Source organism: Pagrus major, chromosome 24, assembly GCF_040436345.1.
Source record: "Pagrus major chromosome 24, Pma_NU_1.0".
Classification (NCBI taxonomy): Eukaryota; Metazoa; Chordata; class Actinopteri; order Spariformes; family Sparidae; genus Pagrus; species Pagrus major.
In genome coordinates this window covers 12248270-12273283 of record NC_133238.1, presented here as the reverse complement: position 1 = coordinate 12273283, position 25014 = coordinate 12248270, and the positions used below count along the sequence as shown (strand labels likewise).

The 25014-nt window shown below is 42.3% G+C and overlaps 1 protein-coding gene across 1 annotated transcript in view; it reads right to left on the bottom strand.

Annotated features, from left to right (window-relative positions):
• Window positions 1-25014, bottom strand: part of kcnh7 (potassium channel, voltage gated eag related subfamily H, member 7) — a 69488-nt gene that overhangs the window by 21406 nt on the left and 23068 nt on the right. Inside the window, exons 3-6 of the mRNA XM_073462168.1 lie at window positions 21850-22005; window positions 13688-14167; window positions 10035-10249; window positions 3709-4134 (exon numbers count right to left, since the gene is read on the bottom strand). Of these exons, the coding sequence (XP_073318269.1) occupies window positions 3709-4134; window positions 10035-10249; window positions 13688-14167; window positions 21850-22005 (1277 nt within the window). The remainder of the gene's footprint in view (window positions 1-3708; window positions 4135-10034; window positions 10250-13687; window positions 14168-21849; window positions 22006-25014) is intronic.

Sequence of the window (25014 nt, the reverse complement as noted above, 5' to 3'; positions counted from 1 at the left end):
TTACACATCCAGCAGTTGTACGGAGCAACATTAGCATTCATTTGGAGTCGTGTTTGTGCCCCACCTGTGAATGCAAGTCTAATATTTGCTCTACTTTTAGCCCTGTTCTGCTCCCCACAAACTCCCGAGGGAAATATGTGGCTCTTTCGCCACTCATGTTCACCGGCTAGTCTGTAATTGTGTCTTTCTGCTACTGATTCTTTAGAGCTTTTTCACTGAAAACAGCAGCCTGCTGTGGCAGCAAACATCAACAGACAAGAGCAGAGAGACTAAACCAAAGCAGTAAAGTTGTAAAACAAAAAGATTGAACTGAAAGATGCTGAAAAGCTCCATAGAGCCGAGGTGATCTGCAGAGTTTGCGGGTTCATCACAGCATGCGACGCCTTTCACCTCAATGTAGTCATGTGATTCATCGTTAATATGAACATATTGATTTAACCATATCCGCTCCATACACTCCAGCTGCACAGGTCACAGAGCAAGTCAACAATATTGTTTTGCTTATTCATCTAATCTACAAAGAAAACATGCTGTGTACAGCTGTACGATTGTCTGAGTAGAAAGAATGTAATTTTCTGTGTCTCTTCTGACTGAGAACACAGTTTCAGCAGGGCACAAGTGAGACTGTGGGGGCTGCTTGTTACAGTGAACCTGCCTCCTCTTTCTGCTTTGTTTAGCACAGACGTTGCTGCAGGTTTTTGCTGCATAATAGGAGATGGAGAACATTTCTGTACAGGCAATGTACGTTTTACAATCTGACAAAAACAAATAAAGACAAAAACTTGTTTAAGTTGCATGGAAATGTATATAGAAAATCTGCCATTAAGAGCTTTTGGTTCACTTTAAGCTCAAATTTAATATTTGTGAGCATAAAAACCTCTCGCCCGAAGATGAGACCCAATCAGTAGTAATCATTGAAATGATTAACTTTGTGGAACTGCTTCATTGAAAACAAATAAAAGCCTGATGCTGCAGACTGTTTATGTTAATTCACACTGAGCTAAGAAAGAGATTTCTCTTGTGAGAATTTAAGACTACTGAAGCAAAAAATCTACTCATATTAAAGTAAAATCACCCATGCCCTAAGACGTTTTGGGTAAGTCTTGGCTGAGTTCAGAGCTATTTTCTGCACTTGTTTATGTACACAGAAGAACTCTACCCTGCCCAGGATTAAAGCAAAAGTAATATTTGAATTCTGGCTCAGAGCAGACTCGCACTAAGCCTCTATAATTTGCAATTACCTCAAATTTGTACACTATGCACACGTGAGTGTGGACATAATAGGCAAATCTCATCTTATCACAACAGGACGTCGATATGAAAATAATGGAGGAGCTCAAATGAGTCCTGTAGGGAAATTCAGCTTCTCGTGCTCAGCTGAAATCCTGCACCTCTCACGGGAGATTTCAACCTGCCATGTTTCCAGTGAAATCAGAAAAAAAAAAGAAAAACTTAACATATTGTCAGCGATGGTTTCCAGGCAACTAAGGTGCACGAGATTATGTCTAAAAATAGCCCTCGTCTCTGCATGAAGAGCTAAAATAACCTTAAAGACAGGAGCTAAAACTGGACATGGATGTGTTATTTTCAGTTTCTGCTGCTGATTGGAGGAGCTAAAAATACAACGTTCTGTCATTCTACTCATCCTGTCACTGTGTGCTTTGGACACGAGCTGTAACGGGAACACACATTCTGTCGCTGCACCAGTCATCTAGCTGTATGACGAGGACATACATCGCACTCAGCTGTCTGCTCTTTTTTCCCCACCTGCCACTCACTGCCAGCCTCTAGCCACAGACTCCCTCACAGCAACACACACCTAATGGTAAATAATGACTCTGCAAACCAGCCGACCACAGCGGGGGGGCCTCATTGTCAACACACACATCAATCTGGAGTGTTTTTTGCGTGTTTGGAGTTGTTACATAACAAATCCTGGCATCTGGCACATTTTAGTGGATTGAGCGCTTCTCCCCTGCACGCTTTTTAAAACTAAAGCGAGAGGTGTCTTACATGAGCTAAATAGTTTCTCACAGGCGGAGTGGTTAGGGAGGCTGAGACCTTTTTAACTCATTTTGATCGCCCTGGGCCTTTCCAGCCTGGCTCTGATGAAGACAGAGCAGAGGGAAGCAGATGTGACAGCCAAGCGTCAGATTGGTTTAGCGGTCTAAACATTTGAGGAAAGCTGTTCGGAAACATGACTGCCGGAGCTGCAGCCTTAGGTCACGACACAGGAGTGACCGAGGAGGGGCTCAATTTGTAAAGAAAGTTGGTGCTCTTGAATTTGGGCTTCTTAAAAGAAGAAATACTGAAATGCATGTAGCCAAAGTAGTTATTACAACATGATTTATATCTACCAATTATCGTATTGATGCCAGCCAGACAGAATAACGATTGAGTGATTACTGAGGCCGTTCCTTTTCTCTGCTGACTCTCTTTACAGCATCTGAAGGCACCAGGTATCTGTTCCATCTGCAGTCTCCAACTGGAGTGATACTGCACAATGTCAAGTAGGTCTGGGTGATAAAACGATAGCCACTTCACCAATAGCAAGAAGAAAATTGTGTGATAGAAAGCTCGATTTCAAAATAAAATGGTTAAATCCAACATTATTTCTCCTGGTCTTACAAAATATGCATCAGTATCGACTGATATGAAAAACGTTCCGATAATTTTTTCAGCTCAGCCCTAACGTCGAGCTACATTTACGCAGTCTGCAGCTCAACAAGCTCCAGACTGTTGCAAAATAACCACAGAGACTCCTGTGCTTGTGTCCACATCAATAATGTTGTTATAATGAATGACTCTACCGTTTCTACTCCTAATCAACAGGCGTGTTGGATGCTGACAAGTTGAAAACAGTTCACACGGTTCCATTAAAAAATGAAGACCAATTAAAACTCATCTCTCTGCTAATAACTCCTTCGGGATGTCCATTCCTGCCAGTCCTCCCTCTATATCTCAATCCAAAAGATCTCATTTATTTGTGGATCATTCCCAGGATCACGTTTATGCAGTGATATGAAGATTAAGCAGGACACTATTTTATTCACAGATTGTTATTTCTGCACGTAAAAAAGTCAACTCTAACTGAATTAAACTTTTAGAAATGATTTCAAAAATATAAGAAAAACTGCAATGTGCAAAAAAGAAGACACGGCTATTTCTACTGGGCTTACTATGGCAGTACCCACAGGATACTTAAAGACAACATCCACCCCAGTCACAGACTTGTCACTAGGGCTACATTTAACATTCATTATCAGTTAATCTACTGTTTATTTTCACGATAAATCGATTAATCATTTAGTCTATAAAAATGTCAATTGGAAAAAATGCACATTATTATCTCTGCCCTTTTTTATGATCTATTTATTATTCAATCATCTATTTATAGTGATATTTATAGTTTTAAGTATCATGAGTATCATGACTACGACGATCATTTTGTTGCACAATCTGTATGTATAATGGTAATAAGATTGATCTTGAATCATGTGTGCATAAAAAGCTAATATGATTCAGCTGTATTTACGAGTGCATATTAACGTTAAATTTATTTATCTTTTTCTATTTCTGCCCCCCAGAAGAGCTTCTCTTGTAAGAAAATCCAAATGATAGACAGGCTGATTGATTTGTCGACTGATTGGAACAGCCTCCCTCAGAATCATTGCATCATTACCCCCCCTCTGATTACCGCCCTCTCACCTCATCTGATCCTGAGCCAAAGATGAGCAGGTCAAATGGGATGGCGGCCACCATGTCTATGAGGAACCAGCCTTTAAAGTAGTGGATGGCGATCTTGCCTGGGTGGCTGACCACCTCCTCGTTGGCGTTGACGTACGTGGTCCTGAAGTTTATGAGGATGTCCACAATGAACATAATGTCCACGATGAGATCCACCACGTTGAGGGGAGAGCAGGAGTAGCCGCACTCCCGCCTCCTCTGCTCCTCGATGTCATTGAGGAGGAAGGCAGCAGAGTAGGGGGTGAAAATGGCCGTGTAGATGACCAGCAGCAGGATCAGCCAGTCCCACACTGCTTTGAAGGGACTGTAGTGGAGGATGGTCCACTTGTCCATGCGTGGTGTTTGGAGCTTGTACTCAGGCAGCACGTCTGCACCCAGAGAAAGAACCTGAGGAAGAAGACAGAGGATTTATTTTATTTAATCCAATAACATTTCATTACTCCCTCTTCTCTGCTGTCAGCCAAAAAATAGTAATATATTTGTGAAAAAAAAGTGTAATTAAATGGTGTTTGCTGCAGATTTTGCAGTCTTGGCACTTCATTGAATTTCCACATGGAGATCAGATAACTCATCAAAAAAAGCCCATTTAAAGCATTTTTGAACATTTTGGAAAGTGAGACTTCCACATCTTTTTTGATTATAAATCAAGTCAGGGGGATGTATAATTACTGTGAAAGTATCAAAACAGTCAGTCCACAGAGAAACGCACACAGTATTCTTAAACTGTGACTTTAAAGCCGTCAGGATTTCTGTAAGGTTGTGATGTCACAACTATACAGTCAGCCACAACCCCCGGCTTGCAAACACACTGCGGATACAGACACATAGTCGCTGGTGTCTGCTCAGGCCTGTGAGAGCTGACCAATCAGGGAAGGCTGGGCTTTTCGGGGGGGGGGGGGCGTCTTAAAGAGACAGGAGCTAAAATGGAGTGTTCAGACAGAGGGTGAATTAAGGTGCTGCAGCAAGAAAAATAATGTGAAAATAATATGAAAAATTTCCCATTTAAATGAGTTTAGGCTGAAGAACAGCAGAGGAATCTTAAATATGCCTTGTGGTTCAAGGAAATAGGCTAAATTCAGTAAAATGTAAATACAGTTAAATTTAAGTCAACATGCATTAGCGTCTCTGTGCCTTTACATTGTTGTGCGTGCTGGTATGTAGAACTGCACTTTGACATATGACTGAAGATTAGGTCAAGTAAAGGTCATGTTTGTTGATATGTGAGTAATCTGGCTGTAGGAGCTGAACTTCAGCTCTAAGACTGTACATGCTGTACATACTGTACAAACCTAATGTAGCTCAACATTATCTCCTGACTAAAATCTTGTACGAGCAGATTACTTGAGGCATGAAATCCCCACTCTCATAATAAATCATTCATGTGTTAAGTGAAGGATGACTTTAAAAAACGCTTCTAGTCTAATAATTTGAAATTTAAACTATGCATTAAAAATATTTCACATAATCCATACAGGAGCAGGCTGGTTTAGAGCCATGCTGTAATAAGTTTGAGAAAGTCCAAAGACTGCTATTGTGGGAATACATTTTTAATCATGATCACTTGTGGAAAGTGTGCATAACTTTGCATGAGAACAGAAAATCAAAGGGTTTCAGAGAAAAAAATACAAACAAAAACAAAAAAATGTGCATGAATTATCTACAATCACCTTCAAAAAACAAGCATGCATAAAATCCGAACAATGTTTTGCATTGAGGACGGAGCTATGATCCATTCCAGCGAGCCAGAATGTCACTATCATTATCGGTGTTATTGCAGTTACCATATATACCCGAATAGCTTTTAACATCAATATTACAGCAGCGTCATGGACCATTTCGGATAAGAGCCTCGATGACTTGCAGGTAATTATAGGTGCGGGCAGAGGATACATCCATTCATCTAAGTGTCTGACACTTCAATAGCCAGGAATTTTCAGGCCGTGGCTTTCACCACTGATTATTGTAGCTCTAAGGAGAAATGCAAAGAGAGAGAGGCAGGTAGAGTACATGAGCTGCAAGGGCAGAGAGACAATTACTGTGTATGAGTGAGCGAGAGAATAAAACAGAGCAGAAGAGCCTCAAATGGCTCTATTTTGGCATCCATCACCACCTGCGTGTCGCCTTATCTCTGCCCTGGTCACCTTCATAACCTCTCTGATAGAGAGGAGACGACTGGGGGGCAGCAGGATGATGTATTGCACGAGAAAAAGCTGAAGTGTTAATAATTGAATTGGTTATTAGAAACTCTTGCCCTCGGTGTGATGGCGAGGGTCAAGCGCTTTTACCCTCTGATATGGGATAACCTTTGAGATCGATCAGAAACCAGCGGACAGACAAGGGGAATGTGTGGTGAATTATTCAATGGGCTGCCACTTGTTTCATTACGTTCACGACAAAACGCGTTATTGCTGTTGACTTTCCAATAACTGTGCTTCAATTTATGTGTTCTTCAATTGATTTTCATTAGAAAGCTAAGCCTTTTTCGATCAGTCTCTTAATCTGTGCACGGCCAGCGTGCAATTAATGATGACACAAACAACATGGTAACTCTGCACTGCACCCACAGTGCTCTACATGCATGGATACATTACCCCTCGGCCTGCTAGGAAGCCTGGGAGGAGTCGGTCGGTTGGCAACATGACAGCTCTGGATTAACGTGTTGCAGCCAATCTGTTCCTAAATAAAAGATCCCGTCTTAATTATTTAACCTACCTACTGTAGCTATGTGCACTTGGCGCAAATTAACTCTCTCTTGTGGGATAATGGAAGGCTCGTTCTGTGTTTGGCTTGGCCTCAAACGATATGCAAATGAGCATCAGCTTGCTTCCCTTCTCCGGTTCTTTTTGCGCTGCACTGTCAGGGCCGGGGTATTATTTATAAGAGTGGAGTGTTGTTTCATGTTCTCGTGGCTTCCATCAGTAAAAATGATGCATGTGCCACTGCTTTGACTCCGTGTTCAGCTTCAGATAATACTAAGAAGTTTAAAATGAGGCATTTAATGGAAAGTTGTGGGCATCTAAGTCGGAGCTGCATGCACTGAGACGTTCAAAATGTAAGAAGCAGCATGAGAGCTGCTTTCCTTTCTTTCTGTCTGGCTCCCTGGGTGAACCCTCCATCTGCCTGTGGTGGCTCTGAAGGCAGCCAAGGCCAGATGAGAGCGTGTCTGTTCACACGTCTTGATCAGGCTTCAGATGAACTCAGAGGAGTCCAGAGTCGATTTCAAGACATCTGCTGTTGCTTTTTTGTTCCTCGCAGTCAGGTGTCTAGAGAACTGTTTACAGATCTAAACCGTTGAAGATCAGGATTTGGCGCGATCTCCCCACGGCTTATTTATCTGTGACTATGATCATTTTAATGCCTAGCAGCATGCATGAGCAAAACAGAAATACGAGTCTGTGTTGAACACCATATGCTCAGTCAGAGATAGAGGAAGAGGGGAGGTGAGCTAAAGATTAAATACTGGTGTAGCTACCAGTGTATCCACAGAAATGTGTATCTGACAGCTAATTTCCAGGAAGAGCAGCTTGTAGGAGATAAAACTGTGACAACACATGAAACATTACAGAAAGCGAAGAATCAGAGCTAGGATGTTACACTAACATGGCTGCATATTTGACCACTGGCACATCAGATTGTGATTATTTTGACAAAAAATATGATTGAGCATTGATTCACCATTAGTGGGAAAAAAACTATTAAAATCACTTCATTATAATGCTGTTTTTTCAGACCTTTATCTTAAAGTTAATTAATTGTGTAGCCCTAGACAAAGTAGCAATATGAAGATGTCACTTTGGGATCTGGGAAATTGTGATGAGCATTTTTTTGTACATTTTTGACACTTTACAGACTAAATAATTCATTGATTAATCATGAAAATAATCTTCAGATTAACTGATAATGAAAATAATCGTCAGGTGCAGCCCTAGTGCATCAGGTACCAACAGAAGTCCATTGGAACCACATTAGCAGGAGTGCCCTCTGTGCTGCTTAATAACTTTGGCTTTAAAGCTGGATGGAGAGGTCAGTGTGCCGCACTGTCCTCTCTGTCTCCCCCTCTGGCTCCAGTCGAAGGCCCTCAGCTGAAGTTGCCTTTGAGTGAGAACAGGGGTCAATTTCCATGCCCTCTATCCGTTACACCATTAATGGGCAAAATGCAAAACTGGGACCTAATCAGTGGTTTGGGGCAAAACCCTGAGAATACATTAACTGAGAGTCCTCGTCTCCTCTGTGCTGCCTCTCAGCCGTGGCAGGGAAGGTGACAATGACCTCTAACCCTGTCTGTAACTTTAGAAATATGGCCTGAGCTCTGGACACTGTCTGGCAGCAGTAAAACTATCCCTGATTATCTGGCGCAGGTGATAGACACCTTGGCCGTGTTACGTATCAGACCCCTTGAGTTTCAATTAATCATCATGAGGCTCACAGAGGGCAGGTGGGGGGAGGACAGGCGGGGGGTGTGCATGCAATCTGCTGACTTCATCAGCTGCTCAATCTGTGCGAGCATGATTTGTGATGATAGTAAATGATAATATGATGAGCACTGACTTCCAATGTCTCTCCTCTCCACTCTGCACAACCTCAGATAGTCAGCAAATAATTGGTGTTATGAATTATTAATAAATGCAAAATATACATGCCCACCACTGTTCTTAATTGCTTTTTATTTTTAGTCTAAGCAAAGCATAATCATGACTTACTAACAGATGGGGGGGATGATGGATTCTATACAACGCTGGCGATAACAACAACCTCAAAACATTGCATTTCGGAGAAGAGAAGACATTTAAACTGGGGAAAATGGCGTGTTTTATGGACATTTAATCGAAACCGACTGGCCGCACTAGAGGTATAGAGATGAATATTCAGATGCAGAAAAAATCTGCTGAGCTTATTTGCAGATGGCAGATGCATCCTTTCCCACTCGATTTCAGGCATATTTCCATCTTATCTGGTCTGTATCCGGTGAATCACAACCATTTATATCATATTATATTAATATGGGGCGGGTCTGATATGATGACTGACAAAGAAGCGTTACCGGTCCAGGTTTGAAAGGTCACATGTCACTTGTTTCGCTGCTCTGATTGGATGTAGGTCTATCGAATACCATTCAGTCTGCAGGTCCGTCCAGCAGCGCACCACCAGGCTCAAAAAACTCCAACTCAGTTACTGTATGGCCCATTTTCCACCTCAAAAAATTTACCTAAACCACATTTTACTGTACTGTCTAGCTGTAATACACTGCTTGTAAACTGTATTTTATCAATTGTTTTTTGTTTTGTCTTGTTTTTTCCACTCTCTACTTCTCTTGGGATGGGGTGGGATGTTGGGAAGGGGATGATCTGTACTACTGTTACTACTGTTTGGAATCCATCTTATTCTGTTCAAGTACTTGCTCTGAAATCAATCAAAAAATAATCTGAAAAGAAAGACAGACAAAAACCGCCCCCAACTTGCATGCATCACTCAGTGCTCCTTCATGCTTTTCTTTGCTGTGATTGGTTGTAGGTCTATCCAATTGTGCCCAGAGGCATTTTGCTCTATGCCCTTTGATAAAGCCCCATGGAAATGAAAAATGAACTGAGAGGGACTAAACTAATACACATTTGTGAAGTGGTCTGGCGGCGCCAGGCTAGATATGTTATATCGTTTGAAATAAAGTACATTTAATGCTGTTTGATAGGATATATTGGAATGAAATTAGCACTTGGAAAGGGGATAAAAGCAGAAAATCAATGGGTGCCAGAGTCCTCATACATCTAAAATGTTGGACCTGATCCAAATTGGGCCCTTGGTAAACCTACCCTAACCCCACCGGCATAAATGTATCTTTTAAATAAAGTATCCTGATATGAAGGGGACACAAACACAGTCAGACCCAACCTGAATAGATCTGAGGAAAATTAGACCTGATCCAAAATGCAGTTCAGACCCACACAGGGGAGAAGACTAGCAGCAGCATGAGGATCGATCAATTAACAAGCAACTGTGGTACATAAACAGCGGCAATATAATAATAATATCCTTGGAACGATTATAAAGTCATTTTAAAGTCAAATTCCAAAAACAGTTTGTTTATATGCAAAGACTCATTTTCTGAAATATTTGAAAGTCGTATTTTCACCTCCTGCGCCAACAGCAAAACATTCTGTATCCAACAGGGTGATAGACAGAGGATTATCTATCTACAGAAAGAAATTGGCATTTAATGGATATTTTGGGATATTTTCTCAGAAACTTTTCACTCTGTGTTTGTGGAGAGCCTTGCTGTATTAGCATCTTACCTGCGTGACTTTGTCGGTGACATTGTGCGTGCGGTCTTTGACCTTTGGGGCGATGATGGTTTTCTCAGAGGACGGAGGGGAGGGGCACTTCTTCTCATTGTTGGCCTCCGAGAAGTTGAGTGTGATGAGAGGGATCTTGTTGATGGTGCTGTACTTGTTGAGGTTTGAGTCAGAGGTGGAGCCGAGCAGGCTGGATTTGATCTGACTGAGCGGCCCTGAGAGAGAGACGACGACAGAGGGATGACGTCATTAAAAATCGCCACATCTTCACTGTGGTTGGGTTATTGTTGATGTGAATCGTGGACATCAGAGAACGCTCTAGTGTTAATTTGTGATTGTTGTGACATGAGTAGTGAGCATGGAGTGGCTCGTACTTTTGGAGTGAGTTCAACCACAACACAATACAACAGATACTGAAATAGAAACTCTACAGCCTCTGATTGACCCGTCTAGGGTGAACAGGCCTTTCAAGGTTTCTCATTAAAAACTAATGAAGAACACTGCTGGTGAAAGAAAAGAATGATTCAATGCACAATCAAAGAATGCAACTTCACACAGTAACGCCTCGTTTCCACACAGTTTTGTTTTGTGTCTGTAAATACGGACGTACACCTCTAGTGTTCAACGCAAGAAAACGCATTTCTTCACGTTTGGATAGATATGCCACCGTAAACATGAGCGAGAAGCTTTTCTGTTTTTATATGCAATTGGAGCATTATTAAGACAAAAACAGGACCAGTAATGCGTGGTGACAAATAAGTGAGCAGGTTGGTCTGTCAGGTTTTTAGCCAGTGGGATGTTTGTTGAAAGACACAGGGTTTCCACCAGTATATTACAAGCCTGGATGCCTGTCGGGCCTAAGCATTGTGGATTCAAGAATAACTTTCATAGGAGATAGCTGTAAGGTTACAGCAGTTAATGCAGCTGTGTCGTACAGTGTTTCCAACACATAGACTTTACTTGAGTGGGCCACCACATAACTGCCATTTTGTAAATTTGGCGGCCTATTTGGCGGCCCAACAAGGTCATCCACGATAAATTAAGTTGTGCATATTCTGAAAAACATCCTAAACGCGAGGTGTGTTTTTTGGGCGATGTTATAAAACTGATGACAAAAGTCGCAGACACTGTTGCTGGAAGAGAGAAAACAGAAAGGTGAGGCAAGCCAGAGTGCATTAAGGTGGACAATTAAAGCAACATTATGTAATATAGGCGCTCTTCTAACATGCTAGCAATGTTAGCTAAATATGCTGTTGAAATTTTGACTGAGAAAAAATATATAAATAGATCTGTATTGCATTCATCAATTCAAACGGCTAGCTACATTGTTTTAATGCTAACTTCCTGTTGCACACTCAAAATGAAAGATACGCTTTTTAAACATACGCAAGGCGTATATAAGGCTGAAGAAAGAAACAAAAACGAAAGGAGGAGTTTTGCAAACACATTGGAGATTACGTAGCCTTCCATAGGAATGAAAGGCCTGCTGGCTGAGTTGCATGGCTACACACAGCCATGTGGAAACAAGGCCTTACTCAAACCATCTATCCGTCTGATGAAACCAGTGCGGCGAATTAACAAAATGTTCCCTTATCTTAGCACGCAACGTCCTCTACAATTTCACAGCATAATAAAAACTCTACAAAATTAACTCCCTGTTTTCTCGTGAGAGCATTCGACACTGCAACATTATGTGACAGCACTGTGACGCACACTGACACGTGTTCCAATGAGAGTGGTAAAAAGTGAAAAAGAGAGAATTGCTGAGGTGCACAGGTTGCACTGTTGGTGTTTTTTGTTTCTCCCCCTTTTCACAGTACAGTACAGTGATTGAGAGTCAAGGACAGAGAAACAGACAGCAGAGGATGAGAGATTGCATGCACAGCTTCAATACATGCCACTGTAAGGTTACATCACTGCAGTCATGAAGAAAGAACTTAAAAAGGGAAAAGCTGAAGCCATACCCCCAGCCATCCAGGAGCGAGACACTAGCAAACCAGGAGAGAGAAGAAATAGGAGGTAAAAGGGGAAATATGGAAGGGTGGGTGGGTTGTAGGGTACAAACAGTACTTAAAATATCACATTATGGCAGCGCTGCATGTAAATCTTTATTATTAATATTGCAAAACATCAACATTGGTCAGTTATACTTTAATTTATGCATCAAGTCAGCCTGTGTGAGTGAGATAATGTTGCATGCAGCATATGCGCTGCTACGCTTCCATTGCAGCTTACAAAAGGGCGAGCATATTAAATTCAAATGGAAACACAGTCAGGTTTCTGTTCATTCACTAAGACATGGCAGCGTAAACCAGAGGTTGCATAGAAGAAAAACGAGGTTACAGACAGTGGGAGGTATCATCTTGTAAAGCTTCATTGATTTTCTTCAATGAGCAAACGCAGGAAAAGTAATATGTTGCTTCATGCAAGCGCGTGCAGAGGTCAGCGTGTTTTTTTGTTTTTTTTATCAGAGGCTTCCCCTGGGCGACTAGCTGGGGATCAGCGGGTCATGTGCACTGAGACTGAGTCATTTAGAGCCAGTGTTTCGAGGCTCCGGTGCAAGAACTTACAAACACACTGTCAGTCACCCCACCAAGGCATTTGCATTCAACATCAACCTCAGTCATGTGGAAAAAACGCATGCAACAAGCAGGCTTTGTGCAGCATAAATGTAGCATCCGTGCTAAAGTTCAGCTCAAGATGCTGCTGTTCGTTACCTTTAATATTGCGACCATTGTCTGTGATGGCAGCGACACAGCGAAGAGAAGGAAGAGAGAGAAAAGAATTTCTGGTTTTCTATGATGACAAATGGCGGCTGGCATTAAACCCCCGCTAGTGCACCCGTGAACAATTCATTACCGTGAAGTAGACGTATTACTGTGTCAGCCACTGGGAGCTATTTGAATGAGGATTGTAGATAAGGGGATGGGGTAGACTGATTGGCCTGGAGGAAACGGGGCCAGTCTGGGGCACTTCTACCCTCATCCAAATGAGGGCCAAAAGGCTAATGAGTGATTTAGACTCAAGGGAAGATCAATAGCACCCAGTACAGATGGTGACTCACTATAATGCTGATTAAGATACTGGCATCTCGCATCTCCTATTTTGGGACCACAGGGAGTTTGGTAATTAATAAAGCCAAATTACTGTTGTCACGAATAATAAATTCCTTCTGAGTCCCTTAATGTAAAATATAACATTTGGGTAATGACCATGTCTGACTCTTTGTTATTACTGACATTACTTGGCGAATAGTGTTTATGTTGGAGCAGTGGCCACCAACCACAGACACACACACCAAGAGACTCCCCTCCAGACTTGCTTTAAAAAATAAATTAATAAATGCAACAACTGGCTTTCAAACCAGTTGTGATGTCAGAAAGTAATTTCATACTTTCATGTTTTAAACCGAGATTTGAGGAGAGCACAGAGAAACTTTCCCCCTTTGGCAGATTTATGTAAAAATTCAATGTGACTTTACAAAATGTTAAGTGGAGGTGGTCTTGAATTAAAAAGATAAACTACATTTAGAACAACTTTAACCATAGAGGACTTAAAAAAACAGATACAAAAAAACAAAAAAACAAAAACTGTTTGATATTCAGTAAAAGCTGCTTTACTGCATACATTAAGGGCTATTAAGAGATTCCTACCTTCACTGGCATGTCTGTCCCTGAATGCCATCTTGGAGTTGGCCCCAAAGCCTTCCATGTCGTGTACGGAGGAGGCTCTGCGAATACTGCACACACTCTCTCTGGAGGCGGTTGGAGTGAGGCCCGGGATTGACGGAGCTGCGACGAGTGTGTCCTCCTGGCTCTGCTGCTGGGTCTGGGCCACGGCCTGGTCCGGGTATACCCGGTCCCAGGGGCCCTTGGGCGATGAGTGGTCCAAAGGCCCTGACACAGGGGTGGAGCAATGGCTGGGGCCGATGAGGGCACGGGTGTCGTTGGCGTACGAGGGACTGCAGCTCTCGCGGGTGGTGGGAAGTTGGTAGTCGCGTGTGGCCACCGAGCCGTCGCTGTGGCGAGGGGAGTCCACCATGACGGCGTCGGGGTCTTCCTGGGGCAGGGATTGCTTGCTGATGCCCAGGAGAGGTAAGGCCGGGAAACGGAAGCGAAAGAATCTCCCTTTCCCTGACAGAGAAGAAGAAAGAGACAAAGAATAGAGCTCATTACTGCCACATTATTCATCTGACATCAGTTTATAGTGACCAGTAACAGAGTGCCTTGGGGCAACTTATTTCACATATAAACATCAATTCTAAGGCTGTGAGAGCTAAGTCGCACAATTATCATGTAGAGTCTATACAGTAAGTTACTTGGCTGCTTTGAGACCCAAAACAGCATAAAACAGAATGCACGGTGCTTTTTAATGAGCCAGTGGGATCGACACAACCCCCACTGACCTTGTGTTGTGTTTTCATGGTGTGTTTGCAGCAGAACTTGCTTACAGCCTTCAACATCCCCGCTGATATCTCACACTTGTTTGCCAATAGCACTGAAAAGCCTGCCAATGCAGCTATCTTAAAAAGACCCTGGCAGATCAAAACAAATGCCCGCTCCGCCTCGGGCACTAGTTCAATCTTCAATTTCCTTCAATTATTCATGGAGGAGGACATTTACTGAAATATTGTAATGGCAGGAGTGCATGAGGAGTCAGTCCTTTCAAGAATTATGTGCAGGATTTTAATGAGTGAGTGATAGCTCCTGTGGAGATGAAGGAGTGATATTTAGGGCTCTGCTGTCACAACAGCAGGTACTTCTGAGGGAGCGATGTGCAGGAAAAGGTGAAGAAAAGTGTGAAGTTTGTTAAAATGAATACATGTATGCTGTATTACGTACACGTAGCACACACCCACTCACACACCATTCACAAAAAAGACACATTTAGTTGCATCTAACAATATCTGCAAACATGTCATGAGAGAGACAGTCACGCTCGCTAGATTCCACATATGGACCACAAACTGTGGCCTGCATGTTGTGAATCATTTAGTCGACTGAACATATGCCATACATACGGATCAGGGCGCTATCCCAGTCCCTGGAAACAAGTGTCACTGCCATGCAATGTACTGAAGTCCATCATAAAATCATTAAAAGAAAAAAAGGACAAGCAAACCTGAATTAAAAAAAACAAAAAAACAACAAGTCACACCAGATCGTCATTATATCCCCTTTGTATACTTGCTGGGCAATGAGTATTTTTCATTCGATTGTGAGAAAAAGGCAGCACGACCACAGCTGCACTGCAAAACGGACAAGGTCACACAGTCAACATCACTTTCAAGCTGTAATGAGCGAACAGTTCAACAACAACCGTGTGGTAATGATGGCTGAGAGTTCACAGCCCAACTCGGCCGCAGAGAGAGATCTGCACTCCGAGCGACCTAAAGAGCTCCGTTTGGAAATAATTCACAGTTTGCTCAGTAGATGGCTAACTTTAAAAAAAAAAAAAAAAAAAAAGGCAATCAGAGAGAGAAATTAAGTTTTACATTATAGGACATTATAGTATTTGCCTATTTTGCAGTGTTGTAGTAAGTACCCTAAAGTCATACTTGAATAAAACCTAAAGATCACCCATGTGAATAGTACTTGTCTGATGCCTCTGTCTGATGTAAAGTGTCTGATATTGATGCAGCAGGCAAGTAACTAGTAACTACATTTATCAAATAAATGTAGTTGAGAAAAACTACAATAGTTGCCTCAAAAATGTGGTGGAGTAAATGCATAAAGTAGCAGGAAATGGAAATACTTAAGTACAAACACTAAAGTTCATTCCCTCACTACTTTTTGTAATGAGTAGGTATGCAGATCTATTAAAAAGACATGTTTATGTTGAAATAAATAAACCTATACAAGTTTTCTTTTCTCTCGTTGTATTGGTTATATAATAGATATCTGAATGGTTTCACCCTATGCGTGGATTTTTTTTTAGAGGGAATAATTGAATGTCATTTTTGTACAATTTTGCCTGCCCTAGAGCAAACTACAGACCATTGTATTTGACACACCCCGTTTAACTCCAATATCCGCAATGAGTACAGCGGCTATGGATGAATTCAGAGACACAATAGGAGGCAAAATAGAAAATAGAATTAATGTTTGAGGCTCAGCAGGGAGCAGCATGCTGATTTGTTTTCCTTGTTTACTGTTGGAGAAGGAGAGGGAGGAACTACTTTTAGACGCAATGCCCAGCATCTGCTCGGGTCAGTGTGGTGTGTTTAAATTAAAGGTCAAGTTCACCCAAAACTGAATATTCAGTCAAAATCTACTCACCTCTGTATGGATGGAAAGTTGGGTGAAGTTTCGAAGTCCACAAAACATTACTGGAACTTCACGTCAAAACAGAGTCAAGCATTCTCCTAAACATCGAATTCGATTTTTTGTTTGTTTTTCTGAGTTGGAGTCGTAGTTGTCTTTTGTTATCTATTTATTTGCACAACAATTTTCAACAATACGTGCGGTCGAGCTCCTGTACCCACTTCAGATGAGGTGGGCACTAACGCTTTTATTTCAGCAGCTACAGTGAAGTTTTTCAGGGTTAAATAATGGTTTTTAAAATCAATTTGGGATCCTGGGGCTTCGGAAGACGGAGATGGAGCCATTTTTTTTGGTTATTTTTTCTACATTTTTAAACAAATCCGTATCTACTTCAGTTGTTACGAGATTTCCACAACACTGTTTTGCTGTGAAGCTCCAGAAACTTCACCTGACTCTTCATCCATTGGAAAGTCAGGCGAGTAAATAGTGACTGGATTATCATTTTTGCATTAAGTTAACCTTTAAGTCTGGAACTGGATGCTGATGATGCTGGAAATGATTCGCATTCAATTGTTGAGTCAGAGCAGGATCTGGAGTCAGTATGAGTAAACAAGTAATTCATCTTAATGATGGTAAAATTAAGTTCCTTGTTTCTGCAAAAGAATCACAAGGTTGTGTTTCATCTGAGCTCGGTGCTACGAGGCAAAAATACCTTCTGATCTTCGGTTTTCAGCTGATCCCAAACCAGCAAATCCAATTTATATGCCAACGAGTCTGCACAATACAGCGAAACCCTGTTTATTGAGGTTCTTCCCTCCAAAGGAAAATCACTCCCTTTTGCAATCACACCATTGCAATATTACAGCATCATTCGATCTTGCAGCCTGAGCACTTCACATTTCCGTTAGCTTGATTTAAACACTGATAAAATGACACCTTAACAAAATAATGAATGGTAGCTCATGAGCTTTCACATGCTCACAGCTCTGTTTCTAATTACTGTGCCTGGAGGATAAACACATACACCACAAATCTTTTAATTAGCTCATAATTCAGTCACGCATCCACGGTGTATGCTGAGAACATTGTATGGAGCTATATTTAATGGTGATATTGAAAAGGCTCAACCTTGCAGGAATATGCCGTGTGTGTGTGCTCACTCTCACTCCCTCTCAAACCCTCTCATTCTTTGCCTGCAAAAACTCACCAGCGGCTTCACACAACCAATGGACGTACAGTGGCCCTTGTTGCTATGATACCGGATAGTAATATTTGCATTGAATATTAATTGGGCCCTCAGATCCCCATGTTGGGGAGTGAAATGTCTTTCTGTAATGTGAGCATGATTCAGATGTCAGGGGAGAAGTAGAGAGAGAACAATAAAGCCTGGTCCTCTGGTAAAAAGCAGGACAAAAACGGCTTTGTGTCCTTTTGTTTCTGCCTCCTGCTCTTGTGGTTTTGCTGACGTTAAATGAAAATAAAAAAACCTGATTTGCATGCAGTGTTCTTTTACCTGAAGAGTGTTTACCTGGGCTCCCAGTTCTCCTATTACTCACCAGCTCTAGAGAATAACATGGATAATTCTGCTGTGTCCCCACTTTGCCCCCAACTCATTAATATAGAGAAAATTGAATTATAACTGCAACGAGCCAGAGTTAAGAGAAGTACATTTTCATTTTGTTATGGTATTTTTCTTAATTAGACAATAAACATGGAGAGAACGGGAATCAAAATGGAGGAATTTCAGCTACAGCTGGTCCTCTTCAGGTGGCTGTCGCTGTCAGTCATGCAGATACTTTGCCCCACCACTCATTTGCATACATTTGGTACCCTGCACCTGCAAAGAGTTCACGTGTCTCCTTGTGGACAACACACCATGATGCCTTTTAGCTCCTGGTCCCTGTAGTGTTTATCCTCTCCTCTTATGAACACACTTTGTAAACACTTTTACGAGGCTCTCACTGGACAATCTCAGCGTCCTGCTGCATCATCGCTGCAGAGGAAAATCAAAGCTGTTTATTTTCTTCTCGTGAATGACTGAGTAGGTCGTGCTGAGCTTGGTGTAGCCATTGTTGGCTCCAGCTTAGGGGTTGTCGAGTACTTGTTGGATAAGAGGCTGAAAGTGTAGAGTTCCATCAATACTGGATTTTTTCACTGAACATTATGTCACTATTTTATCTTAAAAATAACAGCTTCAAATCATTTTGATGCTGCACTGACTTGTAATAGGGAGCATGGTGCCTCCATCATCCCCAGTCTGAGTCCTATATGCCCGTCCTTGCACTCGTTATGCACTACGTCACATACCACCAACTATGTCGGTGAAAACACATCAGATTTTTTGGGAGAAAATGTTTTCTGGTTTTTCCTCTGATTTCCTCCTGCTGATATGCCTCAACTTTTTGTGATTTACAGGATTTCCTGATGGACAGCTTTAGTTGTTATAAAGTAACCACTCGCTGCTGCTAAGTGTAGCTACAGTTAGCCAGCTCAGTTAGGAGAGCAGCTAGCAGACTATGCCCAGACAAGTTTGGGAGGTGGTTCCACACCTAGCACTGAGCTTTGAACCACTGTGAGGTGGAGGTTTTCAGGCCAGGGACAGGGAATGCTTAGCCTCTACGGGAATCACGATGAAGGCAAGACCAATTGATGGTGGAAGCTAAGAAGAGAAAAAGAGAGAGTGAAAGAGGCCAGACGGGAGTAAATCTTGACTGGCTTTTAGTAGAGAAATAAAAGGCAGACACCAACCTAGACTTCTTGCTGTTGGACGGATGAGTAATAAAAGTTGGTTTGCTATGTGTTGTGTTGTGTTGTTGCACTTGCTTGATGTTTGGCTGTATCAGCGAGGACGTAGCCTTGCTAGTGTTCAATCATAAGTAATGTAATCATAACAATTGCCTGTGTACAACTGTCCATATTTACTACAATGGTGTAAAGTGAATTCCAATCCGAAACTGTAGGAGCGCAAAAATTGCAAATTATTGCATAATGCTGCCTTAATACGTTTATTCACATAGCACCTTTAAATGCCACTTTTCTTTTTTGTGTGGAAGTGGTTCCTCTCAGCCGCATCAAACCAAAATGGGGAAATCCAAGACGGCTGCAGAATGGATGAAATCGTTGCAGAGCAGCGATGGCGATCGATAAGCATCACCTAATGCGCAACTGCTCATTCCCCAGAAGCAGTCTACATAATGCAAGACATGGATCATCACCTCGCACCATCTGAAGGCAGCTTCTCCTACACATACTGCAGAGCTGCTCCTCAAAATAGTAACACGATGGGTTTCACCAAGTTAAATTTACATCTGTAGCAGTTTGTTCTCTTAAATTATGCAGAGCTATTCATAATTTGTGCCCTCTGTCCATCTGCTAGTAAAAGTGCAGTAGAGTTAGCGGTGATGAAACGAGGCCAAGAACTACCAACTCTCTCTGGTAATCCCTGCGACGGCCGCGGTTGCGTGTAGGCAGAGAGAGAGAGAGAGCGAGAGAGAGAGAGAGAGAGAGAGAGAAAGAAAGTGATGGTGTCCAGCACTGAGGCTCGACCTTGTAAACAAATCTGGACGTCAGCACCAGATTTGCAGGAACGCCCACTTAGATATTCAGATAAGCATGAATAGGCTTTAATTCATAGAGACCTGCTCCATCAGGGATTGCCCTTGTGTTCGGTCGGGCAAGCTCCCATAGAAGAGTGAAAGGAGTAGGCCTTATCAGCGACACGTACACGCAAACACTCACAAATTGAAAAGCTTATACGTTCACGCATGGTTTCGCTGAAGTCTGTACACAAACACACACAGACAAGAGTTGCTTTTACACTCAACACACGCGTTCCCACTCTGTTCACCACACCACCCCATGAGGCATCACAGCCTGTTAAGGGCCTCATCCAATTACAGTCATCCAGAGGTGACCTCTGGTCCTCTACGCTGCTGCTTTATATGTCACAGACACAAAGTGGAGGAAGAGAGCGACAGAGAAGAGAGAGGAGGCATCAAGAGCGTGTTTGAGCGCACCGCAGGGGAATGGCATTATACAGCATTACACCGACAGCTCTGGGAAGCTGAGTCCTCTGCAGCACTGCTCCAGTAGTTCATCAGGCCATTCTGGCAGGCTATGAGCTATAATTGGGCCAGACCTTTGAGATGATGGCAGGCTAACACATCAGTGTCTGCTAAACGCTAGTGTCAACATGCCAAAGGAGCTGTCTAGCAGGGATATCCTGCACTGCACTGCTGCGAGGAGAAGTGAATGTGATCGCCACAAGTTATGTCTGCATAAGCACAACGCTATGAAGGCTAAAGATGCTAGAGAAATGTTTTGCATAATAGCATCTAGCAGGGCGTGCAGCATTAATATTAGGGTCATGTCAAGTAGTTAAGACACAGCAGGGACCGCGTAAAGGCACAAATTGATATGGATGTGGGAAAAGGTTACAAGTAAAAGGTCATGACTGGCTGTTACATTACTATCACTTGTTTTCTTCCTGCTTGCTCTTTCAATGTGACGACCTCTTTCTTCTGTACATGTACAAGTGTAAACCCTTCATGACGTCACCCAGTGCTTTGGGTATGGACATTTTGAAGCCTTGAGTTTGGCATTATGGCCTTCAGCATGGAGCTGGGGAGGATACTGATTGAATCTGACTGAGAACCTGAGGACAAGCCATGGTAGCATCAATCACAAGGTAGCAATGCCCTAAAGCATACCCTACTTTGTGGTCATTTTTATGGCACTGACACACCAGATGACGGTCGGCCATCGGCCAATGTCGTGGCCGTTGGTTAGCGTCTGTGGCCCTTGTCGCCCGCACCACTGGCACAAGTCGGCCCTTGTTGGTGGCTTTTTGACTGACTGAGCTTGTAGAATCGACAGTGCAACATGTCAGTGGGAGAAATCACTTTGATTGGCTGTTCAGCAAGAAGAAACAGAAAAAGAAAGGAAAAGCCCCATTTATTGTGTCAGACATATTCTCAATGAGAAGTGCTGATGTTAGTGGAAATGATGTCAAAAAACCTGGTGGTAGGGCAAGGTATTTCTTCTCACGCAGGCATAGAACGTAAGAGCTAGTTGGCCATTGACTGCAGTCTTTTTCGTGCTTTGATGTTGGTTTCGTTTGTCGGGCCCTTACTCTAGGCTACTTACACAATGCACGTCATGTAGTATTGACGAAAGCTTGAAACTAGTGATTGGGACCATAAACTCATTGGGAAACTGTTTACCAAGGTACTAATTCAAGTAAGAACTCGGGTCATTTTCTCATAAGCTTACATACAATAGGATTTCTTTTTGAAACCAGATGACTCGCCCCCAGCCGGCCATAAGAAGGAATTCAGGTTCCCGACTGGCATCACCTCTCAGAACTAGAAGCTCCATCCATGCTCTATATAGCCACTGGTACATGGAGTACATGTAGGAACAGAAATGAAAGAAAACTATATATATTTTCTGCTGCCAACAAGGCCAGGATAAGGGAATACGAGCTTCCACCATATGTCATGTCACCTTGCACTAACCTCCTTGCCTCCAGCCCACTTTTTAACTTTACTCACATTGGTCAGCTTTGGATGGCGAGGTGTGGTTGAGTCTCTCCAGTGAGTCACTGCTGCCTTCGTCCAGGATGTAATCGAAGTTAAGGATGAACATCATCACCACGCCCTCCTCGTTCTTCACTGGGATGATATGTGTGGCGCACAGGAAGTCCGAACCTGACCAACAGGAAAATAAATCAAGTTTAGAAATGGGTAATAAACTTTTATGTTTTGTGTGTGATGGACTTGATACAAGACCCACTGCAATCAGTCACAGAGGCCTGAAATTATGAGCCCCATCAATCTAGAAGGCAAGCTGGCCCGATTGAAAATTCATAACTTAATGATTTTCTGTGCCAAACAAGATGGTAAAACCCCTGAACAAAGACTCAAAGTAACATAACAGCTTTTCAGATACAGTGCAGCTTGACCCTGGAGCTTTCCATTAACACTCTTTGACATTCAAACATCTTATTCCAGATAAAGCTGTGTGTGCGGAAACGGAGGAGAAATGAGGGGGAAAAGGTCAAGAGGTCCGCTGAGAGGAAAGCCTCGGGAGCTGAATGATTTCATATATCCAGACGTGCCCCGAGTCTGTCCTGCTACAGTTCAGTACAGTCAAATACAGTGCAAACATCCATTCACCTCCAGTTAACATTAATGCCTGATCCAATTTACATCCACCCTGTCGACAGGACATGCAAAGTCATCACTGCGTAACACAAATAATGATGCGCACACACAAAAATACGGCAACAAAGAAAAAAGGTCAAAATTAATTGATTCCAGCTTCTTAAATGAGAAGGTTTTCTTGTGTCTTTACTCCTCTGTGACAGTAAACTGAGTATCTTTGAATGGTGGACAAAACAAGACATCTGAGGATGTTTTCTTGGGCTTTAAGAAACACTGATTGGCATTTTTCACCATTTTCTGACATTTTCTAGACCAAAAATCTCATAAATGAATTGAGAAATTAATCGACAATGAAAATAATCATTAGTTCTAGCCCTATTCCTCACAATTTGGTCTCACAGAAAAAAGTTAAATTGCTCTCAGTACTTTATTCCAATTATTAGGGTTGCCGATGGCTCCGCAGTGGGAGGTAAATTTAATGCAACCCTGCTCAGTCGCTAATGCCTCTAAATGTCCCTAATTTATCACAGCAGACAATAGGTTAACACAGAAGAAACAGAGATGGTGCACCAATTATACCATCTGTCTTGTCTTCGCTCCAAATCAAATATAATGATTCAGAAAATGAGATAAAGATAGTTGCTGAGATATTTTAGATTTCCCTGACTTCATTGATAAGTTGAGGTAGTATCTTTGGTTGCCAGCGTTGGCTAGATGAGCTGTAGAGAAGCTATGAGCAGCGTTACTGGTGTAGAAAATGAAATGTATATTAAGTTTTAAATAATAAACGTGGACATCTCTGGAAGATGCTCTCCCTCACATTAAGCTCTAAGTCCTGCTGTCACCACGAGGCTATTTATAGCTCGCCCAGCAGGCACCCAGCCTACAGCATTTCTTTACTGGGGGAAACACAGAGACACAGACACACTGCTGCTGCTGCTGACTCTATTCATGCACTTGCGGACATGTGCACACACCGCTGCCACACACGGACCGACGCAAACAAAATAATAGCAGAATACTAGTCCGTGGTCATTTTCCCTTATTGTATCACCGTCAAGCCGAGAAACCCTATTGTGCAGCAACATTACAAACCGATGCTCTACCAGTCTGGGGTTTGATTTATGTATTGGGGAGCACTGATTCCGCTGGGCTAAGCAGTAACCTGCCCCTAACAGTACATCAGTGTCACTGTGAGTGGATGGAGCCATTAATTTCAGTCAGAAGGAGTGATGGGGGGGGCAAGCACTATCACGCCTCCTCTGCCTTCAGTGACGATATGCAAAAGAGGCCCTGAGTCCAAGTGGAGGCGTCTCTTTGCTTTCATGGTTTCCAGGACTGTAGCTGAAGGGAAAACATACGGTACGCTGCAAAGAGGGCCTTGAGTATCAGTGGAAGTTTTACAGAGGAACAGAAAAACACTTTGGGAGTAATTCAGATGATCTTGTATACTTGTCTAATCCCGAACAACTCCTTGTAAGACATAAAATGATGTCAGTGTTGAAGCTTTTATATACTGACATGAAAGTACAAACGTGTCTGTTTTATCTCCTTAAGCACAAGGAGCAGCAACGACAGTGATGGGCGTGCTATTATTTAAAACCCTGACAATTCATTTTGTTTTGCAAATTAAAACGACGGATGCGTGTCTCCATGGAAACAAGTGAGAGCTCCGAAGAAAAGCTAAACTTCCTGTGCCAAGTTGGAGATTAGTTTTTCTTTTTTGTCCAGCACAAAGCAACTTCAAGATGTTTCTCAAATGACGACATCTGTCAGTTTGAGAGAAACTGGCACATTTTCATCCTGCAAAAGTTACGGTTTAACTACTCAACACCAGACTAAACAACAAGTTAAGATAGAGCTTATTATGCGTCATCGGGGACTCATTCCCTCTGCAGCAACGCAAGCAGACACAGAAACAAGCTTCAGCTGAAGAGGTTAAACTCATGATGATGGAGGTTGAAATGAATGGCTATCATGCGAAAAACAAATTTCTTTTGCAAATCATTCAGAAAAATACACCTGTGCAATAATCATGGTTCCAATGCACGCACATAATTCATCCATTAGAGTGCTTAGTTTAACCTCTGCATGCATCAGGAAGGGATGTAACCCCAGCTTTGTAAAGCAATCTGTGTGCATGTGTGTGTGTATGGACTCTAAAAATAAGCCGCTTGGAAACCATAGGCATTTATAATTCATAGGAGCTAAGTATTATGTTCTAGAAAGCATAATGGTTGTTTAGGCAATATAAGAAAGAGAGGAGGCTCAATGGTTATGTGTGTGAAGAGAGAGATGGGTTGGGGCCAGAATAGATACATATCAGAAATCCATTATCATGTAAAGCACTAAATCGTCTCGGGCCTAAATACATTTCTCATTTACATGTTATGAAGGATCTGGACCCCTCAGGTCATCTGGGACAGGTTTACTCAGTGTTCCCAGTGTGGTTTTTATGCTCCTCACCTGTGGAACAAGCTTCCTGAATACCTTTGGTCTGCTAAAACTGTTAACTAATTCAAAATCAGGGCTTAAAACATTACTGTTTACTGT